General features: G+C 38.8%; 2 protein-coding genes across 4 annotated transcripts in view; both read left to right on the top strand.

Moving 5' to 3' along the window:
- The first annotated feature begins 1,199 nt into the window (after nucleotides 1-1,199).
- Nucleotides 1,200-9,721, top strand: GLO1 (glyoxalase I). 2 transcript variants are annotated; one of them, XM_061365981.1, is made up of 6 exons: nucleotides 1,200-1,358; nucleotides 2,201-2,283; nucleotides 4,658-4,798; nucleotides 5,519-5,586; nucleotides 7,233-7,322; nucleotides 9,380-9,721. In XM_061365981.1, exons 1-6 carry the CDS (start codon nucleotides 1,203-1,205, stop codon nucleotides 9,466-9,468), a joined length of 627 nt encoding a protein of 208 aa, XP_061221965.1. In that variant the 5' UTR covers nucleotides 1,200-1,202; the 3' UTR covers nucleotides 9,469-9,721. The 2 variants fall into 2 exon arrangements, with proteins under 2 accessions (XP_061221965.1, XP_061221966.1); XM_061365982.1 differs by having other exon boundaries at nucleotides 7,233-7,345.
- A 2,793-nt stretch (nucleotides 9,722-12,514) lies between these two features.
- The window catches only part of BTBD9 (BTB domain containing 9), a 142,179-nt gene continuing 128,237 nt past the window's right edge, over nucleotides 12,515-26,456 (top strand). For both annotated transcript variants that reach the window (XM_061365977.1, XM_061365976.1), the window contains exons 1-6: nucleotides 12,515-12,636; nucleotides 14,844-15,007; nucleotides 19,548-19,758; nucleotides 20,843-21,206; nucleotides 22,233-22,497; nucleotides 24,198-24,417. In XM_061365977.1, coding sequence (XP_061221961.1) covers nucleotides 14,926-15,007; nucleotides 19,548-19,758; nucleotides 20,843-21,206; nucleotides 22,233-22,497; nucleotides 24,198-24,417 — 1,142 coding nt within the window. In that variant the 5' untranslated portion in view covers nucleotides 12,515-12,636; nucleotides 14,844-14,925. The remainder of the gene's footprint in view (nucleotides 12,637-14,843; nucleotides 15,008-19,547; nucleotides 19,759-20,842; nucleotides 21,207-22,232; nucleotides 22,498-24,197; nucleotides 24,418-26,456) is intronic.

Genomic DNA, 26,456 nt, shown 5'->3' with positions numbered 1-26,456 from the left:
CAAACGGCTTTCATTAAAAGCAGACTACATGGTATCCTGGTATCTTCCTTCACTCTCTAAGCACCTGTACTCAAAATGCCTGGTGGCTCATATGAGGTTTTCACACTTTCCAAAAACCAGCATGAACTCCAGCTGGCTACCTATCCCAGTTGTAACAGCAGATGTGCCTCCAGGCGGCCCTAAACCTTGCCTCCAGGACCTGTTTATGCAAGAAAATTAAGTCTGGTTTCTAGGACAAATCTTAGAAGGAGGATCAGGAGGGAAAGCAGAAGATTTCTAAGTATGGAGCATCAGGGATACTGACTTCTGGCTCTCTTCTGAAAAGCCGACGTGACTTAAGCGGCACTTCTGCTTTGGTAGAGATATGCAGGCGGGGAGGGGCACCGACCTGGCTACAGCTATGCCTCACAACGCGGGGAGTGGGGAGCATCCCTCCCAGCAGTATAGCCGCCGTCCGCAGGGCATGGGGTCCAACGCCTGTCGCGGGGCTCTGGCCAGATGAGATACCGTTAGCGGGGATGCCGTTAACGGAAGCCCGTAACGGCCGCGGCAGAGCTCGCGGTCCCCGCACCTGGGAGGTGCCGGCGCTGGGCCGGGTGCGCGGCTCGAGGCCTCTCCCCACCGGGCCCGGCCCTGCCAAATCGCGACCCGCTGGCCGTGCCGGGCAGCGAAGAGCTCAGCGCAGCCCGGTGCTGTGAATCCTCTTGGCAGGGTTGGTTTTAGATGCACCTGTGGAAGTTACCGAGAAACGCATCCCGGATTCTACATTGCAGAGGCGGTTTCACCTCAATTATCAGAGGAAAGTGTACTTCTATTTATTCCCCCCAACCCCGTGTTCAATCCCTTTTTTTCTGGCGGAGTTTTCTGAAAGAAAGATTCTTTAGACAGGGAGCAGTTGATTATACCAGGCGCCATCAAAACGAGCGCACAAGGGCCGGGTTTCCAACCAACACATTCACAAATCCCCGCTCCATCCGAGCTGGGCCCGATGTCGGCGCCTGTGCAGGCCCTGGTCCCGCACCTTCAAGCCTGTGCTCAGCAGCTGGAGGGATCCCTCGTCAAGTCAGTGCGGGAAGACACACGGTTTCACGCCACTCTCCACCTAATTAGTCCCGTAGCCAGGGAGGCTCCTTCCCTTTGACACGGAAACGAAGGGACAGTAGTCGACCTGATCGGACACTTCCTCGCCTAGCACCGATTAAATGCAGGCGGGGCGGAGCGAAGCAGAGCGCCGCCTTTCCGAGAGAGCTGTCTCCTCCTTCTGCTCCTCTTTCGACATGGCGGTGCCGGCGGAGCTTAGCGGCCTCAGTGATGAGGCGGCCTATGCCGCCTGCTCGGAGCCGGACGCCAGTACGAAGGTGGGGTGAATGGGAGGGGAGGAATCAGAGTGTCCCGTGGTTGCCGGCGCCTGGCCTTGCGGGGGTGCCGCCGGTGTCTGTCCGTCCCGTTGCCCTGCTCTTTGCCCGGGGGACGTGCGGTGGATGGATGGCGGCATGGGGGAGCGAAAGGGGCGGTCAGAGCTTGCCGGCCCAGCTAAAAACGTACCCCAGCATTTTCGTTTTTTACTAGGATACCTTGTAATTGCATTTAAGGTGTTCTGCGTCTGTCTTGTTTGTTTTAAATACATCTCTTTAGGTATGCTGCCATTTGCTTTATGTCCACTTAAATTGTTAGCCCTTGGTACATAAAGTTATCTTATGGCTTGAGGAAAATACCCTCACAAAATTGCAGGCAGGTTTTGAGGCCAAGACTGCCATCAAGCTTGACACAAATTCAACGTCTGTGCAATGATATAATAAAAATGCTGAGTTCAGGAGTTTACCATTTATTTAAATGCTCTGTCTGCAGTGAGGCCTAATGTCAAATACGCATGTGTCAGCCGTCTTCGCAGAATGGTTCATGTGCAGTACAGCTCCATAAAAGAATAGTAAAAAATTATACTTTTTTTTTTTTTTTAATAACATTGATAATACATATTGAGTGATACCATTAGTAGTTTTGCTTTAAGCATTGTGTTACAGAGGCATATCTCTTCAAGACAAATCTGTATGCATAGGGTCAGGACAAAAGCTTTTATTTACATCTAATGTAGCACTGACTACTTCTAAACCTGCTAGTTTTAGATTCATTATTAACTGGGATCTTTGTTAATGCCCATAAATAAATTCTGGTTGATATATAAATAATATTTTTTCCCCAGGATTTTTTATTCCAGCAAACAATGTTAAGAGTAAAGGATCCTAAGAAGTCACTAGATTTTTATACAAGAATTCTCGGAATGACGTGAGTAGAAGTTGCATGCCACAATAAGTTTGGGTTTTCCTACTGTTCTTCTGAGAAGCTTTTGTTATTTTGATGTAATCATATTAATTGGTCTCACAATGTAAACAGTGGTGCTTATCAGCTGATGCTCAGTTGGATAGTCTGGCAATCTCTGAGCACAACACAGTTAATGCTTAAGCTGCAGATGAACTAATATTGGCCTTGACAAGAAATTTCTTAAATAGGTCACTAATTATCAGTGTACAACCTGATTACTCTCTCCTCACTGAACCTGCAGCTAACTGGTAACTTTTATGACAGTGCTTACGATTGCAATCACTGGTGTAAATCCTGGAATCAAGTTTTATGCTCATTCTCAGAGGTGGTTTATGATCACCTCTGGTCATAAGACAGTAAGGCAGTAGAAGCTGGAGACAAGGCCCAAACTCAACTTTTTGAAGAAGGCTGTTGGGAGGCAGATGCAGTAGCCTAATATGTTTAAGCTAGGCTCTTCTTTGCACAGTACTGACATTTGAAATGAGTTATTTCAAATAAAAACTTTAACATATTTTTAAACATCCTGAAATGAGATATTAAAGACTGTGTTTCCACTTTAGTGAAGATGTGTGAGAAAATAAAAACAAAGCTAAAAAATAAATTAGATTAATTTTGCATGTGTGCTTGTTCTGGCTAAATACCCTACATAAAAATTGTTTACAAGTATTTTTTAGTTGATAAAATTACCACATATGAAATGGATTTTATTATTATAGCTAGCTGTTGATATTGTAAAAATAATTAAAGGTATGTTTGTGTTTTAATCCTGCTGTGTTCTTAAACTTTGTCTGATGCAAGTCCATTCCTGAGACTCAATCAGTTTCAAAGTAAATGTTTTGATCCCTTGGTAGTATTTTAAAGGGTAAAAACAAAGATCTTCCTGAGGAAATACACATAAGTAACAGTGGCAGCCTCAAGATATGAGCTTTTGTACTGGTTTGAGATTCAGTTACTGATAGTTTTGCTTTTAAGCATACAATTTTCTTTTTTTTTTTTTTGATTTCTTTTTAATAGGTTTATAGAATCATAGAATCATAGAATAGTTAGGGTTGGAAAGGACCTTAAGATCATCAAGTTCCAACCCCCCCTGCCATAGGCAGGGACACCTCACACTAAACCATATCACCCAAGGCCTCGTCCAACCTGGTCTTGAACACTGCCAGGGATGGAGCATTCACAACCTCCCTGGGCAACCCATTGCAGTGCCTCACCACCCTAACTGGAAAGAATTTCCTCCTTATACCCAATCTAAACTTCCCCTGTTTGAGTTTTAACCCATTACCCCTTATCCTATCACTACAGTTCCTAATGAAGAGCCCTCCCCAGCATCCCTATAGGTCCCCTTCAGATACTGGAAGGCTGCTATGAGGTCTCCACGCAGCCTTCTCTTCTCCAGGCTGAACAGCCCCAACTTTCTCAGCCTATCTTAATATGGGAGGTGCTCCAGTCCCCTGATCATCCTCGTGGCCCTTCTCTGGACTTGTTCCAACAGTTCTGTGTCATTTTTTTTTGTTGAGGACACCAGAACTGCACACAGTACTCCAGTTGTGGTCTCACAAGAGCAGAGTAGTGGGGCAGGATCACCTCCTTCAACCTGATGGTCTCGCTCCTTTTGATGCAGCCCAGGATACAGTTGGCTTTCTGGGATGCAAGCACACACTGAAGCTGGCTCATGTTCATTTTCTCATCAACCAACACCCCAAGTCCCTCTCCGCAGGGCTGCTCTGAATCTCTTCTCTGCCCAGCCTGTAGCTGTGCCTGGGATTGCTCTGACACAGGTGTAGGACCTTGCACTTGTCATGGTTAAACTTCATGAGGTTGGCATCAGCCCACCTCACAAGTGTGTCAAGGTCCCTCTGGATGGCATCCCTTCCCTCCAGCTTATCAACCGAACCACACAGCTTGGTGTCATCAGCAAACTTGCTGAGGGCGCACTCAATCCTACTGGCCATGTCAGCGACGAAGATGTTAAACAAGACCGGTCCCAACACCAATCCCTGAGGGACACCGCTTGTTACTGGTCTCCAGCTGGACACTGAGCCATTGACCACAGCTCTTTGTGTGTGGCCATCCATCCAGTTCTTTATCCACCGAGTGGTCCACCTATCAAACTGATGTCTCTCCAGAGACAAGGATATCATGTGGGACAGTAGTTTTGGATTGTTTCTATTTTATAGTTAAAAATGTAGATATTTTAAGATGTGGATTGCAGTCAGAAAGACAAAAAAACCCCAACAACATGGCAAAATTGTTCCATGGGGGAAGCACCTTGGTTTATTTGAAAGCTATCCCATTACCCTTTTAAGTCACTATTTCAAAATATTTTTTTGCTATTTAGACTGCTTCAAAAATTTGACTTTCCTACTATGAAATTCTCACTCTATTTCCTGGGATACGAAGATAAAAATGATATTCCAAAAGACAAAACTGCGAGAACAGCTTGGACCTTCTCTAGAAAAGCTACACTTGAATTGACACAGTAAGTATGAATATAGTGGGAGATAACATTTAGCTAACAGCGATTAAACAGAAGTGGATGAGTGTAAATCCTGTTGGAGTGAATAAAAAAATGTAATCATTACTGTGGAAACATCTTCACTGTTGTAGAGCTTTAACATATGGCTGAGATCTTGGATACTTGGCAAGCTTAATCTTTCCCTTTTCAGAGCTCTTTCTGAGCTGCTGGGTGAAGAGTGGTATATAAATATGAGATAATACTTGCTATGTTTTGAGTATGCATACTATCTGTGTAGGGAAGTTACAGAATTTAACCAAAAGAGGTATTAAGTCAAAACATACATTTCCCATAAAGGGGACAATTTGGTTAATGTTATTAATCATTGTAATTGTGTAGGAAGAATCTCCCAAATACTCCATGGTCTTGCTTAACCTCAGGACCACTTGCCCTCACTGTTTGTTCCCCAACAATGGCTAGATAAACTAACTCATGCAGTGCAACCTTCTCTCTAATCTGAATGTGACAGGAGAGTTTCTGACTCATTCAGGTATAGAACCCAAATATTAGGGCTGTGACTAGGACCTGTGACCAAGGCAATTCTTGATAGTTTAATGAATGTAGTCAACAGCTGAAATTCTCTGGTTTCTTAGGAGAAACAGCTTACCCTCCTGAGGAAACTGATCATTTAGGATTTGTTAATTTTGATGCTTTTCTTCAATGTGTAATAATTACTTCTTACAGCAACTGGGGTACTGAAAATGATGAAAATCAGTCTTACCACAATGGAAATTCAGATCCCCGTGGATTCGGTAGGGCTTTAATTTTGTGTCTGTAGTTTTTAAGCTTTGGTTTATTGTGATTACATACTTTTTTCCTTGTGCATTGGGGAAAAATGGAACTTTAAATGACTTTTGGAATAGCATAAATTCTGTGCATGCTGTAGCCTTTTTTTTTTCTTCATTTTGTTTTTTTTTTAAGAGAACTGTAGAGAAAATATTCTAAGCTTGTGTCGTGATTTAAACCCAGCCAGTAACTCAGAACCACATAGCCCCTCACTCACTCCCCCCTCCTTTCCCCTGCTTCAGAAGGGATGGGGAGGAGAGTCGAAAGAATGTAACTACCACGGGCTGAGATAAGAACACTCCAGTAACTAAGGTATAATGCAAACCACTGCTGCTACCACCAATAATAATAATAAGGAAAATAACAAGGGGAGAGAATACAACCGCTCACCACCCACTGACCAGTACCCAGCCTGACCGAGTAGTGTTCTAGCCCTTCCGGTAACTGCCCCAAGTTTATATAGTGGGCGTGATATGCTGTGGTATGGAATACCTCTTTGGCTAATTTGGGTCAGGTGTCCTGTCTCTGCTTCCTCCCTGCTTTGACCTCCTCCCTGGCAGAGCATGAGACTGACAAAGTCCTTGGTCAGAGTAAACATTACTGTGCACCAACTAAAAACATCGGTGTTGTCAGCGTTGTTCCCAGGCCAAAAGTCAAAACCATAGCACTGCACCACCTACTAAGGAGAAAAATGACTGCTAGCTACTGCTGAACCCAGGTCATGGATGAAAAGACTTCTAGTAGGTTACTTTAAAGAAAACATACCAGCACAAAGAAAGAAGGGGATTTGCATCTCATCATTTATGTCTCTTCTTCCCAGCATATATGCTGTGAAAGATTGTGAAAATGGATAAATATTTTTCAGAGTAATAAGCCACAGTTACGCTTTTCATAAAAAAAACTAATCCTTTGGCAAGCAAACCATGCTAATAGTAACTACAAAATGAAGGATAGTAATTGCTCTTTTCTTGTCAGAGTATCATGGTGTTTAGACTGATTTACATTCGGATTTCTATTCTATAACCCACTAGTTACCCATTTTAATCTGGAAGGAGAATTCCATTTGCATGTTGCAGTGAGGATAGTATTCATATGGCTCAATTTGGTATTTTGAGTGTTTGAAAGGTCACTGGCTTGTGAAATGTTTGGTACTCCATCTAGCCACTTGACATTTAAAGCTTCTGAATTGATTTGTAAGCTTAGGCTTTGCACAGTGTTAGTCTCTACAAATACAGCATTAAAGATAAGACTCCTTGTCCTGTTGAACTAAGCAAATACAACAAAATCCTGTTATGTGGTCATGCTTTGGGAAAATACAGATAAACCAGTGATTGAGAACCTTATTTTTTCCTACTGTAATCTTATCTAAACAATATGAGCTACTTGAACTCTAAAGTTCCTATTTTAAAAGGCATTATCAAAAAGACAACTTTCTGAAGATGTATAATGTTAATATTCTAAGTGCTCCTCTTTCTGGAGTGTTTGTTTTCTATATCTTATGTGAACTATAGCATGTAAACTTTTTGCAGAAGGTGAAATGCTGAGCAGACTGTTTCCTGGAACATCCAGCAACACTTACAATGAACTCCTCTCTTTTTATCTTGTTGCACAGGACACATTGGAATTGCTGTACCTGATGTCAATAAAGCTTGTAAGAGGTTTGAAGAACTAGGAGTGAAATTTGTGAAGAAACCAGATGATGGTAAGTCTTGATTAGAAATACAAGTAATTTTTTTTCCCCTTTGTTTTTAATATATTACGTCTAGAAGATCTCTCTTGAAAACCAGGTAATATATTTTCTGTTGATGTCACTCTTAGGTGCCAGAACAAGTTAGCCCAGCACCCTCTTACACACTGGGCAAAACTGACAATAGATCCATCTTGGTAAAAACTGTGATAGGTATAGCTATGTGCCTTCTGCATCTAGTCTGACCTTCAGTAAAATAGTTGATAGCTTATACTTCTGCCTAGAGTTACTACAGAATTTACTTTTACCATGGACCAGATTCACACATCACATCTGTTTGCTAATTATCATATGAAAATAAGACGACTTGGAAGATGTAATTACTCCCACCATTAAAATTGAGTAATTCCTGACTTTTCTGCTTATTTTTATTTAATGCCACTTACTAGCTATTAGCATTCTGACTGTTCTGTCAGCTTTCATAGAAAAGCCTCATTAGTCTGTATCACATTTGACTTGTACAACTTCTAGTAAAAAAATGCATGATGTTTAGCTCAAATGTCTAGAGAGTACATAAACAAAGAATGCCTATTTCAAAAGCCTAAAATGCAGAAATTAGTAGTGAGAAGTCTTTCATTTTTCAACTGGATTCTCCTTCATGAAGAGACCTTATGAGAGTTTTAGGACTGATGTATTCTGAAATGGACATCTCGTACTTAGCAGCATGTGCAAATCTTTAACTTCTCTCTGGTTATAGAAACTAGACGCTTGCCTGTAGTAAAGGCGGGTTGTGATGGATTTTGTTTGGCTCTTACTTGGTTTCGTTTTGCTTATAGATTGAAAGTAGCATTAGTACATGAAGCTTCAGTTCACAGGTACTGGAATTGATCTAGGTTCTTTGCTAGAGGAATAAGAACAAGTAAAGCAATTTTCATCTTATTCACTGTGTTCTCAGCTGAAGCAAATGTTATGAGCATAGATGAAAACTTAACTTGAACACAGATTTCTTGATACAAGAATTGAACTTCATATTCCTGGCATTTTAAAGTTTCTGAGCCCTTTGTAATTTTTCAACACCTTCTGAACCCTGGGAAAGTTGACATGGAAGATCCTGATTTTGATTCTGTATTTCTGCATAGCTCTAAGCACATAGGAGGGGAAGCTTACACTGTGAGTGGAATAAAAGAAAGAACGCTTAAGGCAGTTAAGGGGGAGCCAGAGCAAAAGCTGTGTTCTAATATGAAGAAATAAAATCAAAACAGCAAATGCCAAGGAGGAGGAAAAAGTTTTGGAATTCACGTTCATTGTCGAGCAGGCTAAGAGCCGTAGTGTGGTTTTTTTTCCCCAAAATTACTGAATCAAATATCTACTGTTCTCAGAAGTTTTTGCAGTTAGAATATATTGAGAGTTAGGTTGGTTCTGTTACAGTAAATAGCCTAATAGAGCAAGCATAATTAAAAGTGTGTGGTTAACACTTTCAGATAACATCTTAAGCTGTGCTATCCTGATCTACTGTTGAAGAACAATTTTTGGCAACCTTGTTTTAATCTGTGATATTTTTTCCAAACAGTAGAACTTAAAGCATTCCTGTCCTGCATTTCTCTGTTTTATGATGAAGTGATGCAACTGTGTACTATAAGCCACACTGGGGAGGGAGGGGGAACAAACAAAAACCAGAAACAGAACTTCAGTGTGAATACAGGGATGATGGGAGATTAACAGGGTAGAGGAACACAGGATTTTATACTGGCAAAGCCAGTTCAAGAAAATTGTGTCAAAACATCCTGGAGAACAAAAATGCTATTTAGAGGATGAATACTTACAAGGGCAGTCGATAAAAGATAGACTTGCAAAGTGACTTTAAACTACAGCTTTGTAGATTGACAGTTTAGCATACAAATATCTATTGCTGATTAAAAACTCATTTCAGACTTAGCTAAATTTGAACTAATTTTTATGCAAAAGGAAAAAAAAAAGGAAAAAATATTTTTTCAAAGTAGTCGTATTGACATTAAGAACTAGTCATGTAGTCTTAACTTCATCTTGTTGCCTTTTTCTTTTCCCCATAACAGGTAAAATGAAAGGACTTGCATTTGTTCAGGATCCTGATGGCTACTGGATTGAAATTTTGAATCCCAATCACATGGTGACTCTCACTTAGTTCTAATGAAGTATATATGAGACTCTCACTTTCAGTCCCCTGGAGAAAATCTGTAGCAGTGTTTATGAAAATCTCAGTTAATGGATAGGAATCAGTTGTGTTCAGAATCTCTTAAAACTATCCCCTGGGACCTTGCTGTACTTGGATTCTTTTATTCCTGTCCTGTGATGCCACTTCAGTTTGTTCTCAATTATGAATACTCAACCATTTTTTTAGAAAAGCTGTTACAAAGATTTGCTTCTTGAATATTGATTATGTTAATATTTCATCAAGCCCTGTCAAAAGATATATGACCAGAAATTCACTGGCTCTCACACCTTTAAACTAACAACAAAACAAAAAATCCTTTGTTGCTACTGATGAGCTTCAACAAGGAAGAAAAAAAAAAATACACCTTCAGAATATTCTTTTTTTTTTTAATGAAGTTAACAGATCCAGAAGGCTTCATCCACTATATTGTAGAATATAAAATGTAGAAATAAAATGTCAGACTTTTGACTTGAGTACTAGTATGTTTATGAAAGTCCCTATCTTACTTGTATTATGTCAGGCAGAACTCTTTATGGAGCAGCCTTAAGCAGCCTTGCCTAGAACAAGATACTTTGTGGAGGCAGTAATCAGCAGAAAGAAAAACCACAGTCTTTCAGCTTCTGATTGACAGCCAAGAGAAGAGGTCTCATAGTTGCTAACTTGTCTCTTGCTTCTTCTTGTCTCTTCCAGTGCTAGACAGAACTTGCTCATAATTTTTATTTCAGTGAAAGTCTGGGGCTATATTTAATTTAAATTCCAGGTACATTCTGCATTACAAAATAAAAAAAGTGTCTGAAAAAACAGCTTCCTACCAGTAGTGCCCTCCCAAAAGGAATGATGGTTACTGAAACGGTACCTGTAACCAGTAGGAAAACATACAATGTTTACATATGTTGCACAGAATATTTGAATTAATGCTATTCCCCCTGTTATGTAGACCATATCAGGTTTTGAAATCCTGTGCCTTCAAGAAAAAAAAACCCTTTGCCATGTCTTACTATGGCTTGAATAGTTATATGACTAGTTAATGTAAAGGCATTGCGATTCACTTCCAAATAAAGCATTGGTGAAAACTAAAAAAATCACTTTAAAACAGCATGACCTGTTGCTTTGCTAATTGTTGGAATCGTAGATAACTGAAAAGTTATTTGGTTGGTTTTGTGGATTCTTACTTGAGAAGAAATCTAGTTATAAAGGAATAAATTGGGAGTATGGTAGTGAAAATAACTGTGTGACTTCCTTAGCAGGATGCTTTATTAACTTAATGGCAATGTGCAGAATTAATAACAGTCAGTAACTCCCTGGCTTATAAATTAAACCAGAGATGTAGAAAGTACTGCATTTGATTCCTACTGTGCTAACACAGATGTTAATGACTTAAATGCTGAGTGTTCCTGTCCCGTCTCATCTGAAAAATCCTTAATTCTGTCTGCCTCATCTGAACAAGATAGCATACATGAACTCAGTAATTTTAGAGCTCCACATGAAAAGTAATTAATAAAATTAATCAAAGATGTTTACCCTTAGAAAATGAGTGAAACAGATCATATACTTTATTGGAGCCTTAGGTGTCGGAATAAGGAATGAGAAAACTCTAAATGAAGTTGTCTAAAATTGAGTTTTATTTCAGTCAGTACGTGTCATCTAAAGCTTTATGACCAAGGGGTTGGCAAGGAAAATCTCAGATTTTTTACAAGCCTTTAACTTGGTAATTCTTATTTTAACAACCTAGTATTCCATTCAGAATTGTTTCACTATACTTAAAAGCACAGGTGTGACTGGAAAAGCTATTGACGCAATTGTATCGAACCCAGTAATTAAAACCGGCATAGTTTGAAAATCTTATGAGTAAGTCAAAGGGTGTGCATACATAGGTCAGTGGGGAACTACATGAGGGGAAGCAGGCTATGTAAAGGTTCTCGTTAATACTAAAATAAAAGCACTCTGAACATGTTTTCAAGTCTTGGAATGGTCCCTGGGTTTAAGTGCTTGGCTAAGCATAGCCATTGTGATAGATGATGAAGCAATAAAAAGGAAACTAGTAAAAAAAACACTGTCATCTACAAACTAATTACAGCAGTATAATGAAGTGGGAAAGCTATGGGGGTTTAGGTTGTCTGTTGTTACTTTGTTTTTAAAGTCACTGCTGCTTGTCCTACTGAGAACTAATTAACTCCGGTACTATCAGCTATAAAATCCGCCAATAAGCTAGTAAAGAAAATCATTAAGTGATTATTCTTTAAGCCTGTAACAGATGTTAAAGATTTTAGTTGTAAAAACTTTTGAAACTCTTCAGTGTTCTTACCGAGTACAGACAACGCTATTTTTACTTTTTCCAAGGTAACTTTTCTGCCAAATAAAGTGTGGAATTATATAGCATGTAGTGCTTTGCCACTTGGAGAGCCTAAATTTAGCGATGTGCAATACAGTAGAAATTAATCTAATGGTCACGCAGAGAGGAGCCTATGTTCTCCTTATAGCCTGTAAGAGGTTCCATTACTCAGGACCAACACCCAAGGAATGGCAAGAGTCGGGGAAGCACCCCTCTAGGCTTAACCAAAGAAAACGTACGTTTTGAATGTAGCCGAGTAACAGCAGGTGGGAACGCGAGGAAGGTTAAATATCAGCTGCTGTTTGAGAAGGGCTAGTTACTTCAGCACCGAACGGAGTGCTGAAGCCCCCGCCAGACCGGCTGTTGCCCGAGGCACAGATGCGGCTATGACAGCCGCGGGCAGCCTCGCCGGCTAACCGCGACTTCACCCCTCGAGTGGAGACGGTCTGCGGGAGTTGCCACCGCCGACCATGATCGCCCTCCCGACCCACCGACCGCATCGACCCTGCCGCCGGGCTCTCCCCGCAGCCCCGCCGCGAGTGCTGAGCCCCGCCCGGCGGATGCCGCTCTTCTACCAGTCGCCCCTGCCCTGTGGCCGGAAAAGGAAACCCAGCACCGAGCGCCCGTGAACGGTGGAGGCTGGTGAAGCGATGAAGCCGCACATGGCAATCAGTATCGTCTCCAGCGGGTGGTGTCGACGTCAGCACGCAGGGGGACGGCTGCTGTTGCTAGGTGATGTCAGCGCGCCGGTTGACGTAGCGACGGCGACGGAGCAGGGGGTGGGGGCCTTGTCGGCGGCGGGGCTGGTGAGTCTTGGGGGAGGGTTGTGGGGGCATGTGGTGGTTGTGTTCCTTCTGCCCTTGTGGAGTGGGTCCTGTGGCTTCCCCGCCGTGAGCTCTGGGCCCTCGGCGGGCCGGCATGTAGCCGGCGGTGGCTTCCACCGTGCGAGGGCAGGCTGACCGAGGAGCGGGCCGAGGAAGCGCTGAGGGGAGCAACTGAGCTCTCCCGGCGGCGGAGGGGCCGTACCTGAAATGCCTTTCTGTGGAGGCCAGGGAGGGGGCGGCTGGGCGGACGATGACTCTCCGCTCGGGACGTCGGTCTAGGGCCGCGGCGGTCTAGGGCCGCGGCGGCCCAGGCCCTGGTTTCCTGGGCACGACCTTGGGCAAATCGCTGTCTCCCGGCCGCTCTCTGTTCTGTGCCGATGGGCGATGTGCCTGCTTCACCTACTCGCCTACCCCGTTGCCTGCTCGTTCTGGTAGTGTGCTGGGGTTTTGGGGTTTTGTTTGGCCTTTTTTTTTTTTTTTTTTTTGTTTGGTTTTATTTTGTTTGGGTTTTTAATAGTCAATATTTTGATGCTTTGGTAGTACACACAATATTTTCGCAGGGTCTTAGTACTTAACTACTCTTGCAAGTTGCATACTGTTGTAATTCACTGAATTCCTTTTGACTTTGAAGCAGCTATTATCAGGCTGGAAAAAACCCTCAGACAACCGGTGTTAACTTGTTAGCAATATGCCTATAATCTTGCTTGCCCAGCAGTGTTCTTCGTTTGTATTATTGTTAAAAGCTCAGCGCACAGACCCCTCGCAAACCCCGGTGCTGGGACCACTTAGTTCTGTATGTGTTTTAACATTCAATTTGAGCCTGTTCACAAAGCCAGGTGTATTTGGCACTTTTCCTATTACAACTCTAAATGAGGCGCTTGAAGTATAGTGTCCTGTTGGTGTCTATTCACTCATTTATTAAAAACAAAATAAAAAACAACCAAAGCCACAGGAATTTTCATAAATGTCTTTTGATTAGATTTCGATAATACAAGTGAATTTGATAATCTACATCACTTGTAGGAGCAAATATTTATGCATTACATGTTATTCTCCAAAACAAAGAGTTCTTCTTTGCTGGATTGGGATGTAGTTACTTTCCAGTGCATGAAGCTACCTAAAAATATTTTTTTCTTTCTTTTTCCCCATTGCTCCATTAAACATATACTTTAAAGAAGGTTAGATTGTCTTTTAGGAGAATTCATAGATGAAGATATCATCTATTTAGGGAATTAAATACAGTTTATTTTTCTGCTGGCATATATGATGGGAAGAATAACAGTAATTTGTACTTATTAAAAGCGACTCATTATGTTAGCTATGTATTTAAGCAAATAAAGCCTCTATATTCCTGTATTTCCTCACCCTACAGTTTTGTTTTCTTGTTTGTAAAATTAAAAGCTTGCACAGGAGAAAGATCTGCAACTGCCTTAAATAAAACCCCACAACCAGAACACAGAAAAAATCCCCATATCCTTTAGCTAGGTAAGAACACTTAAGGGAACTTTGGATGTGTAGGGAATAAAATGCGTGTGGTGTGCTTTGTACAGACATGGTTTAACTAGGACACCCATGTGGAAAATGGTGTTCTCGAGAACGTTAATGATGTAGTAAGAAATTTTCAGGATGAATTTTTTGTGGCTTAATGAATGGCAGTGTGTTACTACCTTCTTTGGTGGTTAAAAAAATAGAATTGTCATAATTCATAGAATCACAGAATTGTTTGGGTTGGAAAGGACGTTAAGATCATTTAGTTAACACCCCCCCCCATGGGCAGGGATACCTCACATTGAACCATGTCACCCAAGGCTCTGTGCAACGTGGCCATGAACTCTGCCATGGATGGAGCATTTACCACTTCTTTGGGCAACCCATTCCAGTGTCTCGCCACCCCCACAATAAAGAACAACTTCCTCATATCTAACCTGAACTTCCCATGTTTAAGTTTAAACCCATTCCCCCTTGTCTTATTGCTACAGTCCCTGATGACAGCTCAAAAAAAAAAAAGAAAAAAAGAAATTCTAGTGCTATCATTTAATGCTATGAGGAGGTTTCCCGTAGAATTGTGGGAATTTTTTTAAGAATTTATTTCCACAAAAGTTTTACTGAGAAATCTGCATCTTGCTCAATTTTGCCATAGGCTACATGCCCCCGGTTTCTCATGGTAATTATTTCATGCATTGTTTCAGGAAATGATACAGTTGTTGCTGCGTAGCTGGATGTCACTGAATCACGTTTCTATGAGCTTGCTGTTCGATCTGTCTGTTCAGCATGGCAAAGAACCCTAATTTTCAGGAAGCTGGCCATCTGCCTGCAGGCTATGTCCACTGTAGGTCTTCAGACAGCTTTACTGGTGAGTGGACCAATGCATTTCCTTGAGATTCTGACTTGAGAGTTTAGTAGTATGCCAGTTTAACTGGGTTGTACTGAGTGCCTTAATACCTATTTTATGGATGTGTTAATAAACAAGCTGCAGTTAATATATTGTTCTTTGTACCTAGCCAAATTTATTCCTTCTCTGCTGTTAGAGGGATATATCTCTGAGCAGAATGTGAAACATTAGCACTACAGCACTTAAGTACTAGGAATGTGTTTGAAGATGAGCAGTGCATAACTTCCCATATGCTTCAAGTCAAAACATTTTTGGTACTAAATTATTGTTTAGAATGCTGTAATTGAATGGTGTGGTTGTTTGTCATTAATGAGAGTTAACATCTGCTTTTCTTTTAATCCTTTCACAACAGAAGGGTTGGAGATGAGACTGAAAAGTTCTGTCAATTTAATTTACTTGATCTTTCATATTCTGTGTCTGTAAATTTGTACTACATTGATAATGTTATTATTTTTTATTGGATAATAAGTGCCAGAACATATATATATTTTTTCCCCTTTCTGTAACAGTTTTCACTCACGGTCAACTTTTGTTATTCAGAAGTACAAAAGACCTTCTGTAGTGAGGGTTTCGGCAAAATCACAGTATTTACTTGGGTTATACTCTGTATGTTGAGATGTTTACTAAAAATTTCTGTTTTGTAATATGTCAGCTTATTGTACCAGAACTTATGAACACAAAATATTTTTGTATAAAAAGATGTGTATGTCCATTACAGAACCCCCAAAATGACCCCCCCCCAATATCTGAAACAATGGTAAGTTTGTACAGTAGCTTTACTGTCACACCATGTTCAAATATATAGTAATAGAAATTATAAGTAAAGTCATATTTTGCTGAAATTTATTTGAACCAAAATATTATATGAAGGAATGAATTGCAAAATAAATACTACTCAAATCCTCTCCAATCAACTGAGGATAAATTCCTATTTCTAGATAAAATAGCCATGCAAAGTACAAGCTAGATGAAGTAATTAAGTCTTTCAAGAGTATGAAATCATAAAATTTTTAATTCTAGCAGTCGTCTGTTTACTTGCATTTATTTCTAAAGTTTCAATTGGCTTATCAGTTATGTAAACATTTTTCACTCAGTTTATATGAAAAAAGAATCCCAACAAATTATTCATGAACAATTTCTTAAATTATTTTTTCTGTACCTGGTATAAACACAAGTTTTCCATGTTCCATTGAAGCAGCACTGCTTTTCAGAGGAGTCTTTAGTGATAGCCCAGAAGTGGGGAAGGAGGGAAGTGACTGAGTGCTGGCCTTATTGCAGGTCTGGTTTGAGAGTTCCTTAGTAAAGATGTCATTGAGGTTTTGCTGTTGTTGCTGCATTTTCTAGATCATGTTTTTATACACTGTAACATGTTACAGATTACTTACTAAAAAGAAATATAGCAATCTAAAATTTGGGTGGGTTGGGGGGGGGGATGTGTGGTTGTTTTTGAAGCGATGACACATTGTGTAGTATTGCATATTACCTTATGTAATAAATACCAGGCCATGTTTTTGAGTTTGTTGCAGCTTTAATGGTGCCTCAGACTCACTGAGAAGACTGTTTTATTTATTTCTGTGTCATAAGCAAAGCTGCAGCAGGTGACTCCTGAAGCAGTTAATTAGCTCTGAACACCTCCTGGAAATAGGTTATGGCGCTGGCATAAATACCCTGGTCCTTTATTCTGAACATGGTTTATTGTTCTTTGCCAGGAAGAATAAACTGTATTCTCTGAAAGGTGATGTCGTTTGCTGATAGAAAATCCACAATACAGACAAAACTTGCGTTGGAAATGTGTAGTACTGAACAAGTAAATGGATTTGAATGCTCCTTCAGTAGTTGCCCACAGTATTACAGTGTAGTAGTATTACAGTGCTAGTGTTGTCCACAGAAAATGTGTAAGGTACATACATGGTTTCATGAAGTCACTGGTTTCCAACACTTGATGTCATTCAAGCATATGAAGGGCTCCTCAGCCAGAGGCTTTTAGCCATCATGTATTCCCAGTGTTCAACATGTTTGTGTTTGAAGCTGACAGTTTAGAGTAGTACATTGTACCAGCAATTTGAAGAGCATTAGATATTGAAACAAATTTGACTTGCATCTTAAGCACAGGGATTTCTAAATTTCTACTTTCATTGTTTGCTGTCATTCAAGGTCTTGATGGTGTCTGTTAGTCAACAAGGACTGATGTCATTGACATATATATTAGCGCATGTCACCAGTTCAGGCTTTGCCCTCTCCTGTACACGGATTCTTGCTTAGAGAGGGAGAAGGAAGTGTTCTTTTGATTTTGTTTATATATTTACCTGAAATGGAAACAATTTTTCCTTGAACTTTTCACCCTATTGGCACGTGACAACATCCACAGCTACTGGAAGCAAACCGTGCAGCTGATGTTGTTCCTTTATCATTGTTAGAGTCTGTCCATTTTATGTAGACGGTAACTGTTCCTGTCTTTTAAAGGTGAGAGTGAGTGAAGGAAACAAACAAGTAGAATGTAGAAAAAATTGAATTTAAATAGATTTTAAAGCCAAAATGTGCCTGTACTTTTACAGGTATAAGGTATCATAAATAAACTTCCCTAATTAATAAAAATCAGAACTAGCAGAAGAGAATACAGAGTTGCTTGACAGTGTGCCTGTAACTTGCACGTGGTTGAGTTGCCTCACTGTTGTGAATGAAGATCAGCAACAGCAATTACAGACTTGTAAGATACCGAAGTCTGGAAGGAGTATTGGGGGTTGAGATTTGCAGCTGAGTAGCAAATACATACTTTTATTTGCTCCTTTGGGATGATAAAAGGTTTTGTATTTTGAGGGCATTTGAGTTTTACTGTTGTCTGTAAAGGCTCAAATAATTAATAATTATGTTATGATAAATATTATTGCTAGTATAAATAGGACTGATGTGAGTTAATTTTGCTTGTTATAAAGTAGATATTAGGATGTATGTTGCATAAATGTGTTCATTGTGGAATTGTCTTAGCTAATTGTAAATTAACCAGTGCAAATAGAAGAAACAGTCTGTTATTACAAAAACCCATAAAAATTAATGTGCTGTCATTAGCATGTGTGTCAGGATAGAATAATGCCTTTACAGTGTTCTGTGTTCCCATGGTTAGGCTGCCTCCAGTATCTTGGCCCGTATTGCTGGTTCCACGCTATAATGGCTACATGGGTACACAGCTTCTAAATCAAGGGTGGGAGAGAGCCTGAGGAAAGCTGCATTTTTGTTCCCAGTTGTGCTGGGACGGGACTTGTATTGCCAATTTAATAAGCTGGGTTTTTCTCTAATCTTATATTCTATTTCTGTTGCTTTTTCTAGTTCAGTTTAAAGTTCTTTGGGACCGTGTTTCTACAGTATCTTGATTTTGGGTTGTTTCCAGGTCCTACGCAAGTGGAAATAATACTTTCACCCCATGTGCATTTTCTTTTCTTTGGTGGAGTAGAAATGACTGGGAACAGATGCATGTTTTCTTATCATACTTTTTAAGTGTAGCTTAAATATGTGTTCATGTCATGAAAGATTGTCATTTGAAAGATTAATGTATTAACCACATGCAGGGTATGACCTCCTCGTTTTCCTGTTTCTTGTGGTACACCATGATTCTTCAGCACTAAGTATGTGCCTGTTTTGAAATGTGGCTAATCACTGGGGCACAGGTGTGTGAAAATATGGATGGTCATGACCTGAAACAGCCTCTTTTTATTTAAAAACAAACTGAAGTGTAACAATATAAACTGAAACTTCCCTATGGATGCTCTTGCCAATGAGGCTGCAGAAAGCCTCTGTTGCTGAAGTAAGCCAATAAAACCTCTTGTGAATTAAGAAATAACAAAATAATTCCGTAGAAGGTGTGACTAACACATGCATCTATATTGTGCATTAATGTGCAGACTCCTACTTTTATGACTGAAAGGGTATTAGGGAACAAGAAGGCATCAAGGAAACTGAGTCAAAAGGATAAGAAAACTGAACTGTGTATTTCAAAGCTTTGATCTTCGTGTGTTATTTATTAAAAGTTGTTCTGATTGTTTATTTTCTCCCAGTTCTGGACAGCTGATTGGAATTCTGCAAAAACACTGATGTTTTTACTCATTACTGATTTTAGTAAAGACTTGGGAGTTAAGACTATACTTAATTGGTCAATTTATTTATTTCTTTATAATTTGTGTGCATTTTAATTCAGACAGAATTGCTTTCTAATGGTAAATTCAGTTGTTTAATTTTTAATTCCTTTTGCTGGAAGATTTTTACTTTAAATAAATGAACTTACAGAATACCTGGGTCTTTTGTTTTATTATCTGCTGGCTAGAATTGATTGATGCAAGCTGCATTGAGTCCTGTTGTAAGTGAACCTTCATAGAAAGCCTCTTGTTATTTATTTCTTGTTATATATGGTAACTTGCACAGTCACTTTTTTCGTAATCACAGCTTGATCTTAGCAATTTTTTAATATTTGTGCCCTTTAAAATGCTGGTTATTTTCTTTTTCCCTGTAGGCTACCAATATCACCATCCCTCCAAGATGAGTAACAGCCATCCCCTTCGTCCTTACACAGCTGTGGGTGAGATTGACCATGTTCACATTCTGTCAGAGCATATTGGTGCTCTAATGAATGGGGAAGAATACAGTGACGTTACCTTTATTGTAGAAAAGAAACGTTTTCCGGCACACAGGGTGATCCTGGCTGCTAGGTGCCATTATTTCAGGTGAAGTATAGCTTTGTGTCATGCTCACAGGAAATTTTCATGCAGATAAGATAAACACTGTTTCTTTATGAACTTTTCAGATTGTAATCGTCTGTCCACTGAGTGTGACCTTTTCTGTGTGAATCTTTCCCAGCACATCAAATCATTGTGTCCAAATATAAAAAAGATAAATACCATGTCACAGTGTTATTCTTTTGACCTTCATTAAACTGGATTTTGAAGATATTTTCACAGGCTCATGAGAAAAAGAACTTAAGAACAGAAAAGTTCTGCTGTAAAATTGTTTTCATTTTTTGCGGAGTATGGATAGTGTGCTTCTACGGAATATGCTCAATTATAAAGTTTAATTTTGATGTGTTGGAATTAAATACTAAAAGATGTCTGGCCAATACAGTTTAGAATATATATTTTAAAACTAGGAATAATACTAATCCACCTTTTTAACAGATGGCCATTTTCCATTCTAAATTTAATTAATAGAACTTTGTGATAATATTCTTCCAGTTATTTTTATCGCAGCCATAAGCTAATAATTAAATTGTGGATGCAAATTGTGTGCAACCTGTCCATCATATTTTAAAAAATCATTGTGAGTACTTTGATTTTTCTAAAGAGTCAGGATTTCATCAGAATTGCTGTGTGCTCGGTTTAGAGTTAAGGAACAGATGATCAAGAATCCTGAGATTTGCTAATCTGCCACTGCTGTTATAGTGGCCAACAAATTGTTTCATTTGCTTTGTGAAAAAAATCTTTTTTTTGGTTTTCTCTCTTTCTGTTAGCACCATATTTTTCAAAAAAGGAAAAGCATGAGAATCATACCTTGATTTCTGCTTCGCAGGCTATTGTTCATAGTGCAGACGTAGCAGTTGTGTAGGATGAAAACATGCATTAGAATATTACTCTGCAGCTGCTCTCAGAGCAGAGCTGTACTTCAAATGCCAAATATAAGGGGTTCTATTTTGTAAGTTCTTAAACCGTATCCTCTTTGTATTGCTTTTGCTCTAAATAGTAATTTAATCCTTTCTCTTTCTACACTTTGCCTAGTTTATATCAGGTTATAAATTTCTTAAATTTTATCTTATAGAGCGTTACTGTATGGTGGAATGAGAGAATCTCAGCCCGAAGCTGAAATTCCTCTTCAGGACACCACCGCAGAAGCATTTACCATGCTGTTGAAATATATTTACACTGGTCGTGCTACACTACGAGATGAGAAAGAGGAGGTTCTACTTGACTTCCTCAGCCTAGCACATAAATACGGGTTCCCAGAACTGGAGGATTCAACATCTGAGTATCTTTGCACAATACTTAATATTCAGAATGTCTGTATGACATTTGATGTTGCCAGTCTTTATTCCCTTCCCAAATTAACTTGTATGTGCTGTATGTTCATGGATAGAAATGCCCAAGAGGTGCTCTCCAGCGAAGGCTTCTTGTCACTTTCTAAGGTACATCTTTTTGTTTGCACTTTTTTCCCCAGGAATGTACTTTGATATGTGTACCACTTCATGACAAAATACTAATGGGGGCACCAAGTACAAGTTTGTACGTTAGTTAACAGGTCTCATTTTAAGCTAATGAAACTGTGAGAGTTAGAAATGTTCAAGCCAAGCTTAACTAAGAATCCTGGTGATCCACTGAATTTTTTAGGTATTTAATTTTGACCAGTCACTATAGCTAAATATAGTAAATCTGATGGAGTATTCTACCAAGATGGGAGCAGGTAATCTAACCTTGTCACATGCAGCTTGTTAAATCTGAGTTCTGAGAGCATATTAGATAAATAATTTAGCAAACGTTAGTCATCAGGAAGCACATACTTTGTCATCTTTGGTATAGCCAGTCTTGGTATATATGAGATTTATCCTTTTTTTAGGCAAACTCCTAATTATTCTGCTAAGTGAAAATCAAGCAACTGTTCAATCCTTTTTGTTCCCATTTTGCAGTCAGTGGGTTTTCTGTGTGAATGAGAACCACTGAAGTTTCCACCTGGTGATTCTCAGTTGGTACTGAAAGAGGGGAATGTCAGGGGAGGGAGGGAATCCCAAGTAGTTAGAAGTGGTTTAAAAAGGTGATTCCAAGCCGCACTTCATTGTTCCCATCAATGGTGTTATACCACTATAATTTTAAAGGAATGCTTTAAACTATACTATCAAATCTCAAAAATCACTTCTTATATTCCAAAGTAAATTTGAAATAGCAACTAGAATTACACTGATTTGAACAGTTTTCCACATTTCAATTCTGACTTACCTTGTGGTTTTGTAATATTACCTATTATTTACATGATAGATCCAGTTATTCTTGCATATGTAACTAAAACAAGCTACAGTTTCAGGTAGTCACTCCATTGGAGATTATTTTTAATAAATACAAGTTAACATACCCATTAATTTTTTCCCTATTTTAATTTCCTTTTTTAAAATAAATTTTATTTCTCTTTGGGGTTGTTTTGTTTCATTTTTCTTTTCCAGGCTGCTCTTTTAAGTATCGTACTGAGGGACTCATTTGCAGCTCCTGAGAAGGACATTTTCCAAGCTTTGATGAATTGGTGTAAACATAACCCCAAGGAAAACCATGCTGAAATCATGCAATCAGTACGTTTACCACTAATGAGCCTAACAGAACTATTAAATGTTGTAAGACCTTCTGGATTGTTGTCACCTGATGCCATCCTAGATGCCATTAAGATTCGTTCAGAGAGTCGGGACATGGACCTCAACTACAGGGGCATGTTAAGTGAGTGTTAGGGTTTTTGTGTATTTGTGTTTTTTTTTTTCTCATTTACTGGCTATAGTTCTCTGGAGGATGTGCTTAATTTGTGCTTTGAGGTTTTGTCCATTATTACATGTTTTGAAAGGCTTACATAATGAAATACCTTGTTATGTACCATTCTTGTCATTTCTATTCCTCAGTATCAGCCAACATATTCTTCTTCATATTTGCTCAAACAGTATAAACAGGTCTTCCAAAACTGTACTAATGGAAGCCTAAAAAGTGTGAGAAGCCTTTCATCTGTGCTCTCTGTTAATTCAACAAGAATATCTAACACCGAGCTTTAGAAAGATACTGTTAGTTTGTTGTCTATTTTTTGTTGTGTGATTTTTAAAGTGTTTGCCTCACAGCAAAGTATAAAGCTAAATGTTCTTTGAGAGCTTGTACTGTAGCCTCAGTCATGCATGATGAGCCCTGAAAATAACTGCTTTCTCAGAACCACATCTCCCCTGTGTTCTTAGAAGTTACAGATATTAATATTTAAACGTGAGTTTAATATTAGGTTATTGAAAAAGTTTGGTCATGCAAGTCCTTCTGTTGACAGTGCAGTAGAAATATTTGACAAATTTATATGGTGTTTTCTGTATTCTTTTTCTGCATATTTCTGTCTCAATAAATAATATGCTTCTGATCTCAGAATTCCTCGCTTTCTCCAAATCTGAGATTTTCAGATAATTTAACCTTTGTGTTGTTTTAGTACTGGTTCAGGCTCTTGTGACTTTTTCTGTTTGTGTAGACATTGATGACCACTTGAATTTCATAGTTGTGCATTTGATGTTTTTATGTAGTAGTACTACAGTACAGTTAAAATTGTACTGCTTCAAATTCTGTTCTTCAGATGTTAAGTTTAACATCTTGTTAAAATTCACACTTTTGTTGCCAACATGCGTGAAGAGTTCATGGGCAGCTTTTACTCTTTCAGCTTTCAGATCATGTTTGCTAGAGTCTGTTCTCAAACAAGACTGTTAAAAGCATATTTTTAACAGGGTGGTTCATCAATGTGTTGTTTTGTAGTTGTAGTTAGGGATAATTGTCCCCAGGTATCTTGATGGATGATCTGCTCCTAGGATGTAACATGTTTATTACTGTGAAATGGTGGCATAAAAAACTTGCTTGAGCATGTTGGTTCAAAGCCCAAGTAGTCCTAAGTTTCCTGTTTCGCACAGGTTCATTTAGCTTTGCAGAGTACGGGAAGCCCATGCAACTATTAAAATAGCTTGTATAGCTGTACCACTCTGCAAATTTGTGATGCATCCGCATCTTGAATATTTAATGAGGTTTTTACTTTCCCTCAAATAAAAAAAAAATAAGAGACTAAGTAGACCAAAACTTTAAAACCAGGACGAAAGTGATGATTGAAAGAGGAAGGCGCAATAGAATTCTGTAAAATCATGAGGAGGTCTGAGAACATAGGTACAACATGCTTGTAAATTATCAGTGCTTATTTTTATGCTATGAAAGACCATCATTACCAAATGCAGTGGAAGGAGGACAAGTTCTAAAATACCTCTCTTTTTTTATATATTTCTTTTTCCCCTTGAGCATGTGTTTGTGGCCAAGAAAGGATACTGGAAATAATTCTTTGTTCTGACCTAATACGGTTGGTGTTCTTATTTGCAGTATAGGAATGTAAAAACTAAGCTATTATTTCCTTTTCTTCTTAGTACCAGGGGAGAATATTGCAACAATGAAGTATGGAGCACAAGTTGTAAAAGGGGAGCTGAAGTCTGCTTTGTTAGATGGGGATACTCAGAACTATGATTTGGATCATGGCTTCTCTCGACACCCAATTGATGACGACTGCCGCTCTGGAATTGAAATTAAACTAGGCCAGCCGTCAATAATCAACCACATACGAATACTGCTGTGGGACAGAGATAGCCGGTAGGTGCCAAGTAGACATAAAAAGGGAAGGTAATGCATTTTGTACTGGTGATAATATTTCACATTGATACATTCATTAAATATTTTATAGAAACAGCATGATACAGTATTGGAGATGACAATGACAAGTTTTATTTTAAAACAAACTATTTTTTTAAGTGTAGTTTTGGTTACTTACACACCAGACCATACTTTGTGATACTGAACTACCTTATAATATTTCAATGAATTTTCTGTGTCTTCACAAAATAAGTTTATATTACCAATGAAAGTTTACATAACTTAAATTGTTTTAATTGTTTTCTATTTGCCACTTACTTTTCAATGGCTTTTATTTTAGTTTGAAGAATATTTTAGTTCTTAAGCACAAACCAGATTTTTTATGTATTTACATTCCAAACATTGAAGGAATGTTCAGACTTTTTCAATATATCAGAATTGCTAAGAAATAACACACTTATAAAAATAATGACAATAGTTCAGAGATGGTAAAATTTATTTAGAATACAAATTACCAACTAAGAGTAGTAGTTACTAGAAGCCACTTCATGGTGAATCATGAGCTATCATGGGTGCCTCAGCCAATTTATGTTCATCTACTTGAGATTATTCTGGAATGCATAAAGGCTCAAACTGTGCCTTTTTGAACAGTATAATGACTGCTTAAGTAGGAAAATTGCAAGGCTTGTTTTACTTGACAAATTGAATATATTAATTTTATAACTTGCCATGACAAAAATTTTACAATGTAGATGGCAGATCATGCAGGTATTCATAAGGAATTTTCTAGTAAATACAATAAAACAAGCTACTTACACTTTTAACACATTATTGCCTTTCTGGTAAAAGGTTCATTTTATATTACTTCCAGACTAACAGTGAAAAATTGCAAATCAATTGTATTTGTTTTCTTAACTGAGCTGGGTTATTTTAAAACAGGGTGTACTAATGTTTTATTGTTGTGTTTTTGTGGGTTTTTTTTTTGTAAATTCAGTATTTTTAAAATATAAATTACAGTTATTAATCATTCAAATCAAACTGCATGATTTTTTAGCTATTTGTTTCAAATAAGTTCTCTTGATTCAGTTCAAGTGAAACTTACGCTTCTCTATTCCTTTTAAGAAGATTGAAAAGTAACACTTTGAAGGTACAAGGAATTACTTGATACAGTATTATACAACTTATAGAAGATCAACCAATTTTATAAAATTTGAATAAGTATTAGAGAGATATTAATACTGTGGAGTTCTTTACCAATTTTGAGATAGCTTGTGTCTGGTAAAATGCCCCTCATCTGCAAGGCATAAATCAGCAGCTGCTGAAACTCAGAAAAACCCTTTTGCTTGGGACAGCTAACTAAAAAAATTATCTGTTGCTTGGTGTCCTACACCATTCTTTGGAAATTTGTAGAACAAACTGTTGTTTCGGGCAGAGTATCAGACTAGATGGACCTTTAGAGGTTTTTCTTGTCCTCATAGAATAGTGAGGGTACAGTGATTTAGAATCTAGTTTTTGTGTCATCTTGAATTTTTTTGGGTTTTTTTTTGTGCAAAAGTTTACTGTGGGACTTTCTTTTGCTTCTTATCAAGTATAGTACTTGAAATGTCAATTTTTTTCCCCCAGTAGCTTAATCGTCTTAAAAGAAATGGAAAAGGAAGCATTTGGAGTACATTATCCCATTGTGGGCTCCTCCCTATAAGATACTGACATATTGGAGTGAGTTCAGCAGGACACTGATGATGAGGGCTTGAGCACACAATGTACAATGAGGTGCTAAGAGAAATTCCTGTTTTAAGAGGAGAAAGCTTAGAAAGGGAAGTTATTGCTGTCTTTGCCAGTTTAGTGGATGAATATAGAGAATACAGGGACAGACTCCCCTTAAGGATGTGTTCTGACAGGGCAAAGAGCAATGGACACAAGCAACAAGGTAAGTTCCTATTAAATATTAGAAAAAGAATTCATAATGGGGCAGTTGAACTTGGGAAGAGTTTGCCCAGAGAGGTTCTGCATTTCAGCCCTTAGAAGTGTGCAGAACTTCA

This window comes from Neopsephotus bourkii, unplaced genomic scaffold, assembly GCF_033783945.1.
Source record: "Neopsephotus bourkii isolate Nb327-2 ecotype Australia unplaced genomic scaffold, CSIRO-AGI_Nbou_v1 NB_1292, whole genome shotgun sequence".
NCBI lineage: Eukaryota > Metazoa > Chordata > Aves > Psittaciformes > Psittacidae > Neopsephotus > Neopsephotus bourkii.
This window is presented reverse-complemented; position numbering and strand designations above follow the sequence as displayed.

Excerpts from the sequence above, each read along its gene's own strand:
- GLO1 (XM_061365981.1), top strand. The coding sequence starts at position 1,203 with ATGCAGGCGGGGCGGAGCGAAGCAGAGCGCCGCCTTTCCGAGAGAGCT. Across the intron at positions 2,284-4,657 it reads ACAAGAATTCTCGGAATGAC|ACTGCTTCAAAAATTTGACT; the intron begins GTGAGTAGAAGT and ends TTTGCTATTTAG. Across the intron at positions 4,799-5,518 it reads GCTACACTTGAATTGACACA|CAACTGGGGTACTGAAAATG; the intron begins GTAAGTATGAAT and ends TACTTCTTACAG.